Source organism: Amphiprion ocellaris, chromosome 5 (genome assembly GCF_022539595.1).
Source record: "Amphiprion ocellaris isolate individual 3 ecotype Okinawa chromosome 5, ASM2253959v1, whole genome shotgun sequence".
Taxonomy (NCBI): domain Eukaryota; kingdom Metazoa; phylum Chordata; class Actinopteri; family Pomacentridae; genus Amphiprion; species Amphiprion ocellaris.
Genome location: NC_072770.1, coordinates 4,760,010 through 4,780,166, shown reverse-complemented (window position 1 = coordinate 4,780,166; position 20,157 = coordinate 4,760,010). Strand labels below are relative to the sequence as shown.

The window sequence follows — 20,157 nt, the reverse complement described above, 5'->3', positions numbered from 1 at the left end:
ACTGAGGTGGAGGCGGCGTCGACAGCGTCGACCCGCTCGGAGACGGAGGCGAGTGAGGCGGCATCGACAGCGTCGACCCCCTCGGAGACGAAGGAGAGTGAGGCGGCGTCGACAGCGTCGACCCGCTCGGAGACGGAGGCGAGTGAGGCGGCGTCGACAGCGTCGACCCCCTCGGAGACGGAGGCGAGTGAGGCGGCGTCGACAGCGTCGACCCCCTCGGCGACGGAGGCGAGTGAGGCGGCGTCGACAGCGTCGACCCCCTCGGAGACGGAGGCGAGTGAGGCGGCGTCGACAGCGTCGACCCCCTCGGAGACGGAGGCGAGTGAGGCGGCGTGGACAGCGTCGACCCCCTCGGAGACGGAGGCGAGTGAGGCGGCGTCGACAGCGTCGACCCCCTCGGAGACGGGTGTGGCGACGTCGTCGACCCCCTCGGAGACGGGTGAGGCGGCGTCGTCGACCCCCTCGGAGACGGGTGAGGCGGCGTCGTCGACCCCCTCGGAGACGGGTGAGGCGGCGTCGTCGACCCCCTCGGAGACGGGTGAGGCGGCGTCGTCGACCCCCTCGGTGATGGTCAGGAGACGGGGCGTGGCAGTGGAACCTCGGTGGCTGCTGCGGAGTGGCGAGGTCTGGGCGCTGGGGAGCAGCGAGGCCTCTGCAGCGCTCGGCGGCAGCGGCGGGACCTCTGTGGCGCTCGGCGGCGGCGGCAGGACTTCTGCGGCGTTCGGCGGCGGCGGCAGGAACTCTGCGGCGCGCGGCGGCAGGACCTCTGCGGCGCGCGGCGGCAGGACCTCTGCGGCGCTCGGCAGGACCTCTGCGGTGCTCGGCGGTGGCGGCAGGACCTCTGCGGCGCTCGGCGGCGGCGAGGTCTGGGGTCTCCGGGAACCTCTCTTCCTTCTGGAAGACCTTCTGGAGGGTGGCTCGTCAGGGTACTGGGGTCCGGGTTCAGGTGGGGAACTGATCTGGCTGGGGTGGAAATTGTCTAGTCCAAGTGCTCTATCGAGCAGGAAAGAGCACAGGTCGCTAGAGGAGATGGAGATGGGAGGTGACTGGGAACTCCGGTGTCGGGGACCCCGCTTTCGACCAGAGCTAGGCTTGAAAGCGAGACGGGTCCCCTCGAAAGACGACTTGCTGCTAACATCGTCCAGGGGGCTTGGTGAAACAGGATCTGCGGGGAAACCAGTGGGCCGGGGGCCAGCAGGTGGAGTGCAGGTTGAATATGTGGCTGAGGTAGGCTGGTTCACAAAAGGCAAGGGAGAGTTCAGGAACTCTAAAACGTAATCAGGCAGGTGGCTCGTTAGCCAGGGCATCTTGGCGGCCGCCCTGTGACCCAAAGACACCACCTCGTCTTTGAGCCCCTGATCCTCAGCCTTCGTCCACAAACCCCACAACTGGAGCTGGAGGTCGAAATATTCATTGTATTCCTTACTTGAAAAGAAAATGCCTAGGGGATATGGTGTAGGGTCAGAGCCAGTCTGTGAGCCTGCTGGGTTCAATTTTGGCCGGATCATACTGTTACGGGGGGGAGCTGGGGAACCCAAGCGCAGACTCACAGAAACTGACAGACGAATGAATAACTGAAAGAGATTTATTTCACAAAATAACTAATCAATACAGGAACACAGAACTGAACTGGGGGGGAGAACCAAATCAAAACTACTAAACTCTAACAACAAACTCTATGACTATAAAAACGGAAATCTACAAACTGAACCGACTAAACAAAACTAAGCTAAAGAGGGATACTCACAAAATGGGGAAACTGATAACCGAGGGGAAAACAGACTAAACTAAACCACTAACAAACACTATGAATTTGAGAACAGAAGATCACGAAACTAGAACAAACAAAACTAAGCGAAGGAGGGATACTCACAAAAATGGGGGAACTGAACAGAAGGGGTAGGGAAGCAGGCTCGGGGAATCTGGGGTGAACGGAAATGAGACTGGAGCTACTGGCTGGGGACAAAACAGGGCTAGCGAGAATCCAAAAGAACTGCTGAGTCCAAATGAGGGAAATCCAGAGGAGGGGAAAAAGAGTCCAAAAACAGAGTGCAAAACAGAGTGCGAAAACAGAGTCCAAAAACAGAGGGCATGTGGGTCGATGATCCGGCAGGGAGTGAATGAACGGGCAGAGCTTAAATAGGTGGAGGTGAGGTGGAGAACAGGTGAATGGTGTGAACTGATTGCTGCAGCTGGAACTCATTGAAGCAATCAGCAAGACAGAATGCAGGCAGGTGAAGCAGGTGAAGCAGGAGGGTGAGAGACAGGGAGAGAGAGAGACACATGAGGGAGAAGTGACAGACAGACAGAGGGAGCCAAAGAGAGACAGGTCAACACAGAAACAAATCATGACAGGGGAGAAAGGAGGAAAAAGAGGAAAAAGGGAAAGAAGGGCAGGGGCTAGAGCCGGATCCTAACACCTTCTTCATTTTTTTTTTAAATTTCCAGATGTGCATGCTTTCATGGCTTTTTGTTGCCCTTAGTGGTCATATTATTTTAGTATTTAATATATATTTAATTATAAAATTTGATTGTACAATTTGTTTCTCCCATATGTTCTTTTTTCAGTATTCTATATTTACTTTTACTAAGTCTTTGCCCTGTCCTTTCTTTTGCTTGTACAGCACTTTAGTCAACACAGGTTGTTTTATAAAAAAATGTTTTATGAATAAACTTGTTTCAGTTTGATTTGATTTAATTTTTTCTATCTACAGTCAACCAGTACAGGAAGAGCATTGAGCAAAACAGTGTTTAAGACCTCGCATGCACAGAGCTGAAAGACAGATTCATATGTACATACAGTGCATTGACATTACATATTGCACTGTGTAAGTTAATGCTGTACATAATGTGACATCCACAAGCCTGTCAGCTGTTAGGTGTAGCCTGTTCTCTCATTAGCACAACTGTTTGTGTACTTCCTTTATGTAACCGCGCTTCTCTCATTTCCTTTACCAGGTCAGAGGTGATATTTGTGTTTATCTCCACTCATGTCATCAGGCTTTTCTTGCAGTTAAGTCACAATCCCTTTTACAGGGTTGAGGTGACTATTCAAACTGTCGGGAAAGGACAAGCTTGCTTAACCTCTGACAATGTGAACCCAAAAACCTGCCCAGTACACTGTGTCCGACACACCACCACCACCATGAGCCATCAACTTTTTATAATGCCACAGCAGGTCGAGTGTGACCCAACAAATACCACAGGCATGCTGTGAGAATTTCTGTTGATACATGTGGGGGCTAATTGGAACAGCCAATCCTTTCATATCAATCAGAGGTTATTTTACCAAATAAAATGTCTCACGTTAATGTTTACTGGCCAGTAAAGTCCATAGTGAAGTGATCATATTACTAGCGTCCTTTGGAAGCTGCCAGTCAAAAATGTTTGGTTAGATGGTTTGAGTGTTGCGTGTGGGAAATTGTATTACATGCATATTGAATCCATAAATCATAAAGCTTCAAGCAAGAACGCTAAGTCCACTGATCTGATTGTCATTATTGAGATTAAATTAGAATTAATCTGAGATTTTTTTAAAACCTGATGAAATGTAATTCTGGACATTAATATCTGATGTTGAAGGGGTTTTTATTTTCTCAAATGTAGTGATGGAAAACTGCTGACTGGATATCTCCAATACCAGATTGAATGAACAGTCATAATGTATTTCCAGTGGCAACTGCAAAGTGATCGCTTTCATAGGGATCCATTTACCATTGCTGTAATATGGGATTTTACCAACTGCCCATGTAAGGGTTCCTATGTCCTTCAAACTTTTATTACCAAACAAAAAGGGGTGTCACCTTTGAAATATTGGATAGAAGGAAGAAGTAGAAGCTGAGGGCTGATAGCTGAACATAGTCGACAAAGAACTGAAAGTAAGTACGAATTATTTTCTTAAGCGACAAATTTCCAGTGTTAGTAATTTTTACAGGATTCAAAGAGGAACGACCAAAAGAGGCAGCAATAATTTAAGCAACGTGTGACTGAGGATGGTTTTGACAAGTAGCACAAGTTTGGAAAGCTGCAGTATTATTTAAAAATGGCACAAGTGATTCAGCATCATTTGATGAAAGAGACCTATATTAGGGCTGATAAACAGTACAGAGTAGTTCTAGTAAATTCTTCAGCTCGAAATGTTCAACATATGATATTAGTCTACTTCAGAACAGATAGTGTTATAAGTGATTGGGTAGATTTACAAATCAATCAATTTCCCATACGTAATTTTTTAAAGATAAACAGTTCTTTGGTCTAGATAAGCATGAGGTTGGATTTATAGTTTGTGAAAGTCTTTGATTCTGCTGCTGCAGAAATGAACTTATCCTGCCAAAACAAAATAGGAAAATGACAAAAATACAACTAGATACTGTATTTTTATGATTTGCAGATGCAGTACTTTTCATGTGCTTGTAAAAAAAACACATCCATGGCTAGCTAACATAGAGAAAACAAGAGGAACAACCAAAATATAGTGTATACATAATGCCACAGGCAAAGGAGTGAAATATTTTTATGCTGTAGTACAAGAAGTGATGCAAAAAAGTCAGAAATGAGCCTTGATAATAAATCTAAATGAAGAGAAAAATCCAAACAGATCTGTTGAGATCATCTTTACCAATCATTAAAGATCCCAACAGTTTTCCACATTTCATAGAAGAATGTGAACTTCCCAACTGGCTTCCCAGGACCATGACTGAGCCCAGGATCAGTTTCCACCACAGAATGCCTGACGATCAAGGCCTTGATAAATATGTTTTATTGGGTTAGAAATGGACAGATATCCTTTTTCACATTTTTAAAATTTCCTCATATGGTACTTAACATTAAAAGCCCATGTAAAAACCCCAATCTTCATATATTGCCCATTTCGTTCTAATTAAAAGCTTTTCAGCTCTACAGATGTTAAAAGAAAAATTCAAGTAACAGAAAAAAATAAGAATATACATTTAATTAAAAATTAAATGTACTGTTTTCATGGTCACTGTCATGCACTGGTACTCGTCTTAAAGGTCACGAGGATGACAGTCAAACATCTTCAGTTTACTGTCTACAGCTCAGAGCTTGGCTAACGCAGTTCTGTATCTCATAACCACTTTTTCAAATCTAAGAATCATATGTACATTTTCACCTTTCAACACAAAGCAAATTCACTTTAGAGCATCAGATAAACAGTTTGAAGTTTATCTTCACTCTTTCGCTCATAGTTAACAGCTAAACCCTCACTGCGCAAAATATGATTTTTAACAGTCAGTGGCATAAAATAGATTTACAGATATGTGCATCGACTTAACAGTTTCATGCAATGACACTCTGCTCCTTTCTATGTTTGGATCCTGCGTAGTTAAATTTCTGGCACAGCCGGATGACTCCACAGGCAGTTGGGAAGAGTGAGCCACTCGGTGGGATTTCACATTCCCCATTTACTGTGTCCCAGCATGTCTCCAACTGTCTGCACGAGTCACGTAGGTGTCATGGCATCCCCACTTTGACAGGCTGATGTCATATGGTAACATCGATGATACATGAGGAGATGCTCCAAGGCAGGGTTTCTCAACCTTTTCTGGTCCATGACCCTGCTTTTAGGTGGCCCAGATTCTCCAGACCCCCGCAGTTACACATCGGTCAAGTTGAATCATGTGATATGGACTGTGCTCACTGACTATAAAGGGTCAGTCAAAATACATTAGATGAAAGTAAATGTATTAGAGCTGAATTAGTTAGACTAATCAATTATTTGATCAAGATAAAACGTATTAGTAAGTATTAATCATTCAAGTCTTTTTTGTAAAATTCATAAAATTCTCTGGTTCCAAGTTCTCAAGTATAGATACTTGCAACCTTTGTGAACTTTGATGCTATTTTCTAACATTTAGCAGTCCTAACGTTTAACTGATTGGTTAAATAATTTTTAACAGACAAATTAATATTAACCCTTTTAGCACTACAATACTCATTTCCTCATTTCCACTCATTTCCTCCCTCTCCCCACACGGCACTCAGTCATTACCGTAATGCATGTAATAGCACCAGAAAGCCCCGTTTCACAGCTTTCAGGGGCAGTTTGAATGATTAAAATTGCACGAAGTAGCGAGGAGTTACAGTAATTTGAAATACACATGCGCTGCAGTGTGACCGGTGATCCCTGTGGTTTTAAAAGGGTTAATCAATTATAGTAATATATTAAATGTAATTATATTTAAAATAAATAACATTTTTTGTGAAGCTGCCACATAAATTAGGTTTATAGTGATAGAAAGTTGTAATTATTCCATCAAGGAACGTGGTGGAGTTATGTGACCATCGGTGTCTGTTAGCAACATTACTAAAAAACGGACTCACGGATTTGGATGAAATTTTTAGGGAAGATCAGAAATGACACAAGGACCAAGTGATTAGATTTTGGCAGTGATGCAGCTTATAGTCTGAATCCATGGATTTGCTAAAGATTTCCATATCATTGCGAGAAAGTGGCACAGCGTCACTGTAACTATGACAACAAGTGAACACTACGTCAGCTGCCTGCTGACCATCACATGATTGCGATCCTACTACAAATCGACCGCTGCTTACTTATCCATTGGAAATGACACAAGGGACAACTGATTAAATTGTGTGTATGTGTTTCCAAGTCCCATCAATTCACACCTCCCACAACATATTTAGGTCATGCGATTCGGTGTCCATACATAACATGCACATGCATAACACATGCCTGTGCTCAGCGCAAGGCCATTGTGGTTGTGGATACATTAATGTTAAATGGCCACATTCTATGCTGCTGTGATTTCTGATCATCAGTAATGAATGAACAAATGCTGCAATTCTACAAAAAAAAAAACGCTGCATTTCTGACAATGCTATATGGAGGAATGAACAGCCTTGGCGGAGTACTGTGCTCTCTGAGTGCTTTCTAGTTTTAAGAGATTCTCATGAGAATTGAGCCACAGAATGAAATACAGTGCTACAATACATGTAGGGGCAAATACAGATTTCCATTTCCACTGTATTTGAATCAGCAATTGTTTTTTTAAATATTTATTTTATAAACCTCTAATATTTTACTCGAATGATATTTTGTTGTAGATGAGAAAGCTTAGGAAAACATTGAACTGCAAAAATGTCTTCCACAATTAAGCTAAGCATACACACACACACACACACACACACCTACACACACACACCCCACACACACACACACAAACACCCCCCCCACACACACACACACACACACACACGCACACACGCACACACACACCTACACACACACACCCCCCCCCACACACACACACACACACACACCCACACGCACACACGCACACAAAAGCTAAATGTATATATGTAAAATACATAAAGTCTGTATTTGACCATACAGGCCAACAAAATATCAGAAAGTTGTGTCTTTAAGAAAATGTTACTTTAAACTGATATTTTGATTTATTTTAGATTTTAGTTTCTGATTAAGTAAAAGCTGTAAAAACAGCTAATCTGGCAAACCTCAAATTGAAAACATCACTTGACTCTGTTGATAGTTTGGCTGGGCTAAATCAGTGTTAGCTTTTTTTTTTTTTTTTTTAAGAAAAAACTGTATATAATAGCTTTGCTCTGAACGGTGCTTAAATTTGTTCTGATTGTATTTCATTGATGCCATAAAAATGTCGCTACACAACTGTGACAAATATTCTTTATACTTCAGCCACCTTAACTCTGATAATCAACAAACGCTGCCATGAGTTCAACAGCAAACCAGAGCTCACAAGTCCCAGGTAAGATATGATTTTTGTGCATGCTTAGGATGTGAAAACTTGTTTATGTATCATCCTGCTGTACTATAAACTGCAAGTTAACCAAATAAACACCTGACATACACCTCACCAATCCAACTGTGTTCACGCAGGCATAGGCATTCCTTAATATAATATTAATACTAATTGACATTTTGCCCATCAATCATCACTCAGTAACACCTTTTGGTAATAAAAAAAGTGTTTTTATATATTTTTGCAAACATTTTCCAAAATATTCCGACCCATAATTCAATACTTTGTAGAAGCTCCTTTGACAGGCACTATCACTTAAAGTCTTCTTTAATAAGTCCCTACAGGTTTTACACATCTTGATTTTGGCAGTTTAACCCACTTTTAATGGCACATTCTATCAAGTTTGGTCAGATTGAATAGGAGGCGTTTCTGAACTGTCATCTTCAGGTTTTTCCACAGATGTTTTGTGAGGTTTCATTCCAAACTTTGGCTTGGCCTTTCAAGGACAGTCAAACACCTCACTGAGGCCACACCAGCATTGTTTTCAGTTTACTATCATGCTGTCAGTAAACTGACACCTCAGTCTGACATCACTATATTCTGGAGCAGGTTTTCTTTGTATCTGGCTGCATTCATTATCCCTTCAATTCTGACTAGTCTCCCTCACTTTGCCGCATGATGCTGCCCCCACCATGCATTACAACAGATATGGTAATAGCCAAACAGTGACTAGTGTCGCCTTTTGCCAGATCATGTTCTGAGGGTACTAGAGATGCAGACTGGCACATTGCAAGTGGGCTGTCTTGTGTTCCTTACTTCGAGACTGGCTTGTGTCCAGCTGATAAATCCCTGAATGATAAAGTGCTGCTGAGATGGTAGTCCTTTCTACAAGTTCTCCTGTCTCCGCAGAGGAAGTTCTGTGTTCCTGTTAACTTCTTGACCCCCTTCATGAACAAGGTCCCTTTTGCCAAATTACTCAGTTAAGTCACATGGCAAATTGTAATAATTCTTCCACTTCACAACTGCTGAAGCCACTGTGCTCCTGGGAACACTGCAAACTTTGAAAAAAAAAGGTACCGTTCAGTTTATCAGAGGAGTCTTCAGTTTCTTTTTGTCCTGAGATGTTGTGTGAAATGTGGGATCTCAGACTACATCCACAATAATATATTTTCATTTTGAAAATAGATTTTGACAAAAACTATCTCCAGATGAGCATTGAAGCACTGTTTTAACATAACTTCCTGTGAATACTAACATGCCTGAAAATGAATGCCACATGAACATTCATGTGCAACACCAAGCATGTGGGTGCTGGAGGAGGTTGGTTGCTTAATTGTAGATTAAACTATGGTGTAAAATAAGACCAGAGATTTCCGTAATTGCACAACAGCTGCTTGCACAGACAACAAAGTAAACAGCTCCTGTAATTCCTTATCTATCTTCAATTAACCAGTGGTAGTCAAAGCTAATGTCTTACATGATAGAATCATAACAAACCAGAGAACGACATGGACTGATAATTAGAACCCAATCAGAAGATGTCATTGTTTCCAGGAGTCTCTATTTTTAACCATCAAGACTTAAATGCAACCCCACATTTTTTAAAGTAAAGTATAATATATACACATTTTAATAGGCATTAACAGGTTTTTCCATTCATATCCACTGACAGGAAGTAGTAGTGATGGTGGGTTAGGGCATTTGCAAAAAAAAAAAAGAAGAAAAAAAACATTTAGAGATTTGAGTAAGGAAACATTTGAACTTCATTTGACATTTACAATCTTACCACTTTTGCACTTGAAATGGAAAGAAGTACTCCAAGGATATATATGAAGAACAAAAAGTGTATTATTTTATTTTCCACTTCTAAGAAACTCTACCCCAGAAAGCCATTCACACTCATTCCAGGGGCATAGGGGTGGCTCACGGTGGTTTATGACAAGGATATCTGCTTTATACAGCCAACAATTTTTTTTTGCTGAAAGTGTTCTCAAGTCTGCTGCTCCCCAAATCCAACAGTTCTTCCAGGAGCAATTGGTATGCAGAAGGAAACGACTGCCTGCTGTCCTACCAGGCTTGGATTATGTGTGAATCAATGCTTGAGGAAGAAGGTTACAAGAATTCTGCCTGCATTCAGATGACATAAGAGCGTAAACGAAACCTTGGAGAGATGACACATACAATTTGATGAATATTCAATACATGCCCTTAAACCAGAGTAAGGCTGCTGGGGGGAAAAAAGATGCAGAATGAGGAATCTAAAAGTAAATCACAGAGGACATAATACTGTAGCCCTTGACTTTACTGTATGTTTGTGTAAAGAAAGATCTGGTTTTCAAATAATTATAATGATTTCATGGTGCTCCAAAGAAAGAAACATGTTTTTTTTCCACCAAATATGTACTGGTGTTTATCTGTATTATTGTAACTCCTGCCTTCTTACATGCGTTTGAGTGTGATTTTGTGCAACTACACTAGAAAATGTTAGGGTAAAAGCAAGACATATTTCTATGGGCTACATCATATTGAGATGTGTTTTTCTAATATTTTGTCCAACCCATTTACTAACAGAATGGGAGAAGAAAAGGGGAACATTTTTAACTATATTGCAGAGTAACATATCACTGATTGCCATATCTCTGGAAAAAAAAAAAAAAACGCCATTAGAATTGTAGAGGACTGTAGCTAATAAAGTGGCCTAGACATATATTTCAAATTTCAAAATATGTGGTTACCCTGATTTAAACTGTCTGTTACTCAGAAACTATTTTAGAATCAGGAAATTGAATAAGATACCCACTACTACTCAAAAGTTGGGGTCGCTTAATATGGTAAATGGCTATTGTAGCTGGAAATTGCTGATTTTTGATGGAATATCTCCATAGGGGTACAGAGGAACATTTCCAGAAACCACCACTCTAATGGTGCATTGTGTTAGCTAATGGTGTTGAATGTCTAATTGATGATTTAAAAACTCTTGTGCAATTATGTTAACACATGACTAAAAGTATGTGTTTTCATGGAAAACATGAAATTGCTTGGGTGACCCCAAACTTTTGAATGGTAGCGTAGGTTTTCCATCCATGACTGGAATATAGTGCTCAGATTGTGAAACACATTTGATTTTGCACACAGTGGTATGATAATTGGTTGTTTGACCTGTCCAAATGAGGAAGTAAAGTCATACTAAATGCCTGAGCCCCAAGGTGACTGATGCAGCTCTAAGTCATTACGAGGTATGATGCTTGTACAGAGAAAGGGATAACAGATGGTGGCTTGCAGTTTGTGATTTCAATGTTTGAGCCATTCCACATTGAAATGTTAAAGGGGGAAAAAGGCACAAAAAATGTGTCACCCCTCTCTTTTATATCTCTATACCACTACAGTACAGACCTTAAAATGTCTCCAATGTCTCAGTTAAAAACTATGACCAACAGTTCTGATCATTTGGTTTAACTATAGCCTTCTACAAAAGTCTCATACAAGAAAACTCCTCCAAGACACGCTTTTCATCTTCATTTTTTTACAATAACGACTCTATGTTTTGCAATTTTATTAGGTCTTTACTCAATCTCACTTGGTAACTATCATTTAGAAAGGTTTATAATTACTTAAGTATTCATAAAAAGCAAAACCTGGCAATCTAAACAGTCTTTACAGAGAATTTACATTGCAATAAATGAATCACATCAATCACCATCAACTGATTTAGAGTGAAGAGACAAAAAGATAAAAATGGATGTATAATTTAATCCGATACAGCTCATTTAGTGTGGTTTATGAAACTGAAGGTCGTATCATGACAAAAAGAAAGGAAACAGTGACCTCTTGTGAAATTCTGGCAAGAAACTGCAACCAAAAGAAAAAGCACTGGTGAAGATGCCTGTAATCTCTGGTACCATGAAAGCGTATTATATGTATTTCACAAGTGTTAGAAAAAAAAGATGATATTGCTGTTTTAAAAATGGATAGAAAAATCAGAGGCTTAAATACTGATCAGCTTGTGGCTTGATCTACGCTGTACCTCAATTTTAAATGCTTTAACCTTTTTCAGTCCGATAATTTGGCTCAAGAATGTTGATGCAACACATGTGGACACATACCAAGCATGCAATATTTTCTTTCTGTTTCCCAGTTCTGTAACAACCTTGTGCACACTATAGAAAAACAAAACAAAACAAACAAAAACAGACAATATCTGGCAGGATGGATGTCAGAAAAAAATCGTTAAAAGTCAACACTGTAAAACCAGTGGCAATAATGGAAAATAATTATATTTTTAGCTGATTAAAATACACTGTGTAATTTGTCATACTTTGTAAAAGGGGGAATTACTATGTGTAAAAATACAGATTTTTGCTGTGGACATTGTGTACAATTTTGGCCTGTATTTTTCAGTCAAAATGTAAATTATTACATTTTTTGTGATTTTTACGAGATATTACCTGTAATTTACAATGCAGGTAAAATCTGGAAAGTAACAGTTCACTTTATGCTTTACTAATTAAAAAAATTATTTCAAAAAATTATAAATGTCTGTAAAATGACAATATTTTTTGCTGATTTAAATACAGTAAAAAATTTTGTCTTTTTATAGTGAAATGTTGTAAAAGATGAATGACCATTTGTAAAAATATTTCATTTTGGTGTGGACATTATTTACTTAAATTGTTATTCCGTCAAGGAGGCGGAGCCTTGGCAGAGTTATCGGCGTTGGTTTGTCTGTCTGTCTGTCTGTCTTCCTGTTACTAACATTACTCAAATACGAATTAAATATGGATCCGTTGAAAATGATACAAGGAACAATTGATTAAATTGTGGGGGTGTTTCTGAGTCCCATCAATTCCCGCCACCCACAACATATTTAGGTCTCGCAATTCGGTATCCGTACATAACGTACACATGCATAACACACATCTGTGCTCAGCACAACTTCATTTTGTTGTGGGTACATCTATATTAAATGGCCACATTCGATGGTGCTGTGATTTCTGCCAAAAAATTTTTTCAAGATTTCAGCCGTCGGAAATGATACGACTGAGCAGCCTTGGAGGAGGACTGCACTCTCGGAGTGCTTTTCTTGTTATTATCTGTAATTTAACAAAACATGAAAAAACTGCAAAATAACAGTCAACTGTTCAAGAAATTACATATAAAAACTGTTTTAAAACATTCATGTCTTACTGTTGAGCCATGCTACAGATCTGTTAAACACATTTTTTTTCTTTTTGTTCTGGTCTTCACAGTGGGCTTCAACAAGAGGTCCAGAGTCCCTGGCGTTACGATAACTCAGTTTGTTGACCCACTTCCTGCAGGAAAGTCAACACCTGATTTTGCCCGGAAAACGATGAATGTGACTGCTCAAGAGGGTAGAAAAACACAAGCACACACAGTAAAACTACATGACAGCAACAATATGAACCACTATAACTTACATTTGGTCATCTTTGTTTAAATTTTTCAGGTAAAAAGGCAGTTTTCAAAGCTATGGTGAGTGGAGAGCCAGCACCAACTGTGACCTGGGGGCGTAATAAAGGCGAAGTCGAAGACCCACAAATATACAAGATCAAATACGATGAAAGAGCTCGAGAGCACATTCTTGAGGTGAGACAAAAGTAGGCAAATAAATTGATCAAGGTGTACTTTTGTCATACAAATTTACAAAAACACAAAATATATTTAAGGGAACAAAACACATCACTTCAAGCATTAGAAAAATTCACAATGTATTTTCTCTGTTTTCTAAAATCTTATACGTCAACAATTGAAATTCATTCAAAAATTAACATTTGAAATCGTCTATGGTTCCTGTGCTAGCGTCTTTATGAAAAGTTGTTACACCACATGAGAAAGTTTTCAAAGACGCTTGAAATGGGTGAGTTTATGTTATTTCAGATAGCAGCGTTTCTCAACTGTCTCAGATTTTGTTCTGATTATTTGTTATTTTGTGAGGACACAGAATAGTTTCCAGCAGATCCAGTTGATTAAATGGATCCAGCAGACAGTTTTCAAAGCACTGACCCTTGACCATGAAGAAAAAGTGCAAAACTTTCAATCAAGTATTATGGCCCCAGAAAGTTCCTGTGAGAGCATATACACATGTGGACAAAATTGTTGGTACCTCGGTTAATGAAAGAAAAACCCACAATGGTCACAGAATAATTTGAATCTGACAAAAGTAATGATAAATAAAAATTCTATGAAAAGGATCCAGTGAAAATCAGACATTGCTTCTGAACCGTGGTTTAACAGAATTATTTTAAAAAATAAACTCATGAAACAGGCCTGGACAAAAATGATGGCACCCCTAGAAAAGACTGAAAATAATGTGACCATAGGGACATGTTCAATCAAGGTGTGTCCTCTAATTAGCATCACAGGTGTCTACAAACTTGTAATCAGTCAGTCAGCCTATTTATAGGGTTACAGTAGTCACTGTGCTGTTTGGTGACATGGTGTGTACCACACTAAACATGGACCAGAGGAAGCCAAGGAGAGAGTTGTCTCAGGAGATTAGAAAGAAAATTATAGACCAGCATGTTAAAGGTAAAGGCTATAAGACCATCTCCAAGCAGCTTGATGTTCCTGTGACTACAGTTGCACGTATTATTCAGAAATTTAAGATCCATGGGACTGTAGACAACCTCCCTGGATGTGGCCTCAGGAGGAAAATTGATGACAAATGGAAGAGACGGATAAAATGAATGGTAAGAAAAGATCCCAGAACAACCTCTAAAGACATTAAAGGTGAACTCCAAGGTCAAGGTACATCAGTGTCAGATCTCACCATCCGTCGTTGTTTGAACCAAAGTAGACTTCATGGGAGACGACCAAGGAGGACACCATTGTTGAAAACAAATCATAAAAAAGCCAGACTGGAATTTGCCAAACTGCATGTTGACAAGCCACAAAGCTTCTGGGAGAATGTTCTATGGACAGACGAGACAAAACTGGAACTTTTTGGCACATCAGCTCTATGTTCACAGACACAAAAATGAAGCATATCAAGAAAAGAACACTGTCCCTACTGTGAAACATGGAGGAGGTTCTGTTATGTTCTGGGGCTGCTTTGCTGCATCTGGTACAGGGTGTCTGGAATCTGTGCAGGTACAATGAAATCTCATGACTATCAAGGTATTCTAGAGAGAAATGTGCTGCCCAGTGTCAGAAAGCTTGGTCTCAGTCGCAGGTCATGGGTCTTGCAACAGGATAATGAGCCAAAACACACAGCTAAAAACATCCAAGAATGGCTAAGAGGAAAACATTGGACTATTCTGAAGTGGCCTCTATGAGCCCTGATCTAAATCCTATTGAACATCTGTGGAAGGAGCTGAAACATGGCGTCTGGAGAAGGAACCTTCAAACCTGAGACAACTGGAGCAGTCTGTTCATGAGGAGTGGACCAGAATACCTGCTGAGAGGTGCAGAAGTCTCACTGACAGTTACACAAATGGTTTGATTGCAGTGATTGCCTCAAAAGGTTGTGCAACAAAATATTAAGTTAAGGGTACCATCATTTTTGTCCAGGTCTGTTTCATGAGTTTATTTTTTAAAATAATTCTGTTAAACCACAGTTCAAAAGCAATGTCTGATTTTCATTGGTTAATTTTCATAGAATTTTTGTTTATTATTACTTTTGTCAGATTCAAATGATTTCTGTGACCATTGTGGGTTTTTCTTTCATTAACCGAGGGGTACCAACAATTTTGTCCACGTGTGTATATGGATGGATCCATATTTCCTACTAAAATACAGTCTTTGGTTGACATTTCACTAACTTTTGAGGCTCTAATATCGGTATAATTTGATGTTTGGCAAGTATGGCAAGACAAGGTTCTAGTCTTGAAATTTTTTTACTTAAAACCTGTTAAAAATGACAAATTATGTCCAAAATGAATTGAAATTTGTCCTAAATGACTTAAAGTGTCAAAAACTATTATACCGAATAACTATTTGCCTTTCAAAATGGAAGATGTGCAACATTATGCCCCCAGAACAATCCTCTAAGTGTATACATTAGATGTATCTATAATTCTACTAAAACTACAGTTTCTAGTCGACATTTGTCCAACTTTTGAGGCCTTTGGCATCAGTAGAATTTGCTTGTCATATCATTAAATAAAAGAAAATTATTGTAGATAAAAATCTGTAGATTCTGAGAAGGTCAGGGAGCACTGATTGATATTTTCATGACATGACCCTGGAGTTTGGGTAAAAAAGTTTGAATGATGAACTTGTGGAAATGGTGTTATTGTTGTGAAATGGACACAAAGTGTTTTGACACTGAACTCTTGAAATCATCCCTCATGGTATCAAAGTGTTCCTGTAAAATATCTTCATTCAAAAAAATTTGCTCTCAAAGTGTTTCACCAATAAATAAAGCTTGTTCTTCATGGAGACAGAATCTAATATTCAGTGCTATAAATGGAATCTGCATATCACAATATTTTTTTTTAACAGATACACAAAGTGAAACCCATCCATGCTGACACTTACAAGTGCTTTGTTACCAATGAGTACGGAAAGGCCGTCTCCACTGCCACTCTCACCGTTCTCACAGGTGAAATATATTATGAAAAGCATTAATGGTAATTTAATGAAATTAGACAATAATACACTGTTTGAACATTTATGATTTCATTTTAGCTGTTGTTTTTATACATTGTTCCAGGTGGCATGAAGAAGAACAACCATGCAGGTATGAAATATACTTTAGAAATATTAAGGAGCATACACTACCGTTCAAAAGTTTGGGGTCACCCAGACACTTTCATGTTTTCCATGAAAACTAACACTTTTATTCATGTGCTAACAGAACCACACAAGGGTTTTCTAATCATCAATTAGCCTTTCAACACCATTAGCTAACACAATGTAGCATTAGAACACAGGAGTGATGGTTGCTGGAAATGTTCCTCTGTACCCCTATGGAGATATTCCATTAAAAATCAGCTGTTTCCAGTTAGAACAGTCATTAATCACATTAACAATGTCTGATTCATTTAATGCTATCTTCATTGAAGAAAAACTGCTTTTCTCTCAAAAATATGGACAATTCTAAATGACCCCAAACTTTTGAATGGTAGTGTATATTTGCATTTGAGCTTTTTTCAGGATTTGTTTTTTGCTCTTTTTTGTTGGATCTCAGCAGCAGCAACAACAAAAATGTGTGTTGAACATAGTAAGACATTTACTCCAATAAAAACTTCTTCTGCAATTGCAACAGAAGACACATGATTTCAAAAGATCATTTTAAAAGCACAAGTCAGCTGAATTCAGTGTTTTTTGTAATGTATTTTTTAAAGATTTCCCCAGGGCCATACAAAGTCTAAAAAGTGATGATAGCAGAATTAGTCTTTTCCAATTTACATTTAATTTTCTCTCAGCAAACGGACAGGCGCAGGACTTCAGATCGATGCTTAAGAAAACGTAAGTTCAAGTCAAAGTTGTTTTTCAAATGTATATTGCTGTTGACACCAAAACAGACATTTACTCTGTTCTGCTTTTTCCAGAGTTGTCACCAGAAAAAAGCAACTCCCACCAAAGAAAGAAGGAGAAATTGATCCTAAACTCTGGGAACTGCTTCTCAGTGCACCAAAGAAAGACTATGAAAAAATCTGTTTGGACTTTGGTGTTACTGACTTTCGCTGGATGCTGAAGAGACTAAATCAGATGAAAAAGGAAAGGGAGGAAGAACAGGCAAAGGTACCGTCTGAAGATTGCAACAACTGCACATGAACTCAGTATTTTAAAGCTGAAAAATGTTGGTGAGGTTTTAAACGAGGATGAAAACTGACTTGCATTTTAAGCTGTAAGAACAGTAACATTTACTAAAAATGCTGTAAAGTTGGGAAAAAAGGTTAAGTTTGCTTCTTTTAAATGACTCCTTGTGTCCTTGTGCGTGAAGACTAGTTTTGCCTGTGGCTAAACAAGCCTAGTGCATGCTAACTAGTGGGCATGTAATGCTCAGCTCTGCTCAAGGCTGCATATGTTAAAACATGTCATGACTTCAGCAGTGAAGTCCACAGCAAAATCTGCAGTCTTTTTATTTTCTCATCTTTCCTTCTTAGGTTGTGGAGAATCTGGACAATGTGAAACAAATTGAAGTAAAACCAAATGGGAGAGCTGAATTTGGCTTCGACATGAAACTATTGGATCCTAACAGTGCCATTCACTTATATAAGGTGATCGAAATAGATTTCAAGAGCCAACAAATATTAAATGGATTAATCACTTTTTGAAAAGGAAATCAAATCTGATTATTTTGTCTTACAAGGATGGGACAATGGTCCCATATGGCTATGATGAAAATTCGAAACCCTGTCTGAAGAAAGAAGGGACAAAGTATGTTTTCACCATGAAAGACCTTCAACCAGAAGATGCGGGTTTTTACCAGGTTGATGTTGAGGACGCAAATGTTCTCACAACTGACTTTCAGGGTAAAGTATAACTACGTCATTTCTAATAAAACAGGATGACTGTATTAGAAGAATCGAAGCACATCCACTAAAGTCTGTCAGCTAATGTTCCTCTTTCCTCAGTCCCTAATGTGGAGTTCACAACCAAGATCAAGGATGTGAAGGCCGTTGAAAGTGAGGACGCCATCTTTGAGTGTGTCTTGTCAACGCCCCTCAACAGAATCACTTGGTCAAAAGGCAACTCATCACTTGAACATGGGGACAAATATGAGATCACCGTCTCAGAGGACAAACTAACTCACATGTTAAGAGTAAAAGATTGTGGAATGGATGATACGGGAGCATATTATGCCATTGCTGGTATTAATTCCAGTAGTGCCTCTCTCACAGTGGAAGGTGGGACATTTTTCTTTGTTTTCATACTTAAACACGCATTAATAAATGAAATATAAATCTATTCTTGACAGCATAATGTCTGGATGAGCACTCCTTGAATTTATTTTAAAAAATGTTTTGACGAATTCATTCCTTTCCTTCCTTTTCTGCGTGCAATTCAGCTGATCCAAATCGTCGTAAAGGCAAAACTGGTGACCAAGACGGTCTCTCTAAAGCAGCACTGCAAAAAGAGAAAGATGACTTGGATACTAAGGGAGATGGAAAAGATGGTTCTGGTGATGGAACTGATGGAGACAAGAGTGATGGAGATGGAAAGAATAAGAACCTCCTGGGAGATGGAGATGGAGATGGAAAGAAGAAGAAGCGATCACGAACTGGCCCTTTGGTTCCTGACACTGTCGTAGGTAAAACCACTTATTGCACTGTGTGAAAACTGAATAATGAGCAAAGAGATAACAGATTATTAAAATGACATTAATGTAATGTCCAGTGGCTCCTAAATTTGACTCTGCTTTTGCAAATATTACCAACTCAGCTGTCTGGGTCCACATTCATCACCAAGTGTGTCACAATTACTCCCTGTGCGCTCAGTGTGACTAGAATTAAGGCTGGGTCTGAACTAAAATTAAATATGTCAGAAAGCAACAGAAGGAATATTTCTCCACCAGAGAAGAAACTGCGCAAAGGAAAATGAAAAGGCACAGACTAAGATTTGTAAAATTCATTTCATCTCCAAGGTGTTTGGGGCTTATAATGGAAGACTTGACAGATTTTACTCTGATGCAGCATATTCAAATTGTGCAGTATGAATATTTTGCACATTCAAAAGCTCTGTGCAATATCATTGTTTCCTGCAAATACAAAAATCTGTGCAAAATCTGTATTTTTCTACTCATTGCATAACTGTGCAATATAGATAAAATCTGAGAAAAATCAACATTTCTTTTATCAGTATTATGTACTCAGGAAAGAATCAGTGCTGTGCCACTGATATGTACAATATTGGCATTTTTCATATCCAGAGGAATTATTCAGTGTAATACCTGAACATCCACACATGGAAGGATTCATACTTGTATGTATAAGTGCATATGTGTATCTATTTATTTTCTGCTGATGTTCCCTACACATTTGCACTATCCCTTTTGCTGCTGTAACATTGCAGATGTTCCCACTGTGGGATTAATAAAAGCTCATCTTATCTTATAATCTGTACATTATAAGCATACAATGTAAAGCCAAGTGTGGCTAATTTCAAAACTGGTTGTAAATCCACAGAGATGTGTCAGGATAAAAGGCTTAGTCATACAGCATGCTACATTTAAATTAGGGATTATAATACAAAAAAAAATCAAGATTTATTCATTTTTAGATTGTCAAATATTGCACAATAACCAGAACTTCCAACAGAAAATACTTCCCAGAAAAATGTTTATCGTTACACTGACAGCAGGAAAGGCAGCTCCATTTGTAGAAGGATTTACTAAAATGATAATCAGTGTAGAGTGCAGAAACCTTTTAAGTGACAGACAATAGCACAGTTGATGGTACTGGATGCATAGTCTGCAGTCCTGCAAACTGGT

General features: G+C 39.4%; 1 protein-coding gene across 2 annotated transcripts in view; it reads left to right on the top strand.

The window, feature by feature from the left end:
* The first annotated feature begins 3,797 nt into the window (after nt 1-3,797).
* LOC111569783 (immunoglobulin-like and fibronectin type III domain-containing protein 1) overlaps nt 3,798-20,157 on the top strand; it is a 30,846-nt gene continuing 14,486 nt past the window's right edge. For both annotated transcript variants that reach the window (XM_035948986.2, XM_035948985.2), the window contains exons 1-12: nt 3,798-3,878; nt 7,697-7,766; nt 13,007-13,129; nt 13,225-13,364; nt 16,221-16,320; nt 16,432-16,458; nt 17,147-17,189; nt 17,273-17,465; nt 17,831-17,944; nt 18,037-18,199; nt 18,302-18,574; nt 18,736-18,978. In XM_035948986.2, coding sequence (XP_035804879.2) covers nt 7,730-7,766; nt 13,007-13,129; nt 13,225-13,364; nt 16,221-16,320; nt 16,432-16,458; nt 17,147-17,189; nt 17,273-17,465; nt 17,831-17,944; nt 18,037-18,199; nt 18,302-18,574; nt 18,736-18,978 — 1,456 coding nt within the window. In that variant the 5' untranslated portion in view covers nt 3,798-3,878; nt 7,697-7,729. The remainder of the gene's footprint in view (nt 3,879-7,696; nt 7,767-13,006; nt 13,130-13,224; nt 13,365-16,220; nt 16,321-16,431; nt 16,459-17,146; nt 17,190-17,272; nt 17,466-17,830; nt 17,945-18,036; nt 18,200-18,301; nt 18,575-18,735; nt 18,979-20,157) is intronic.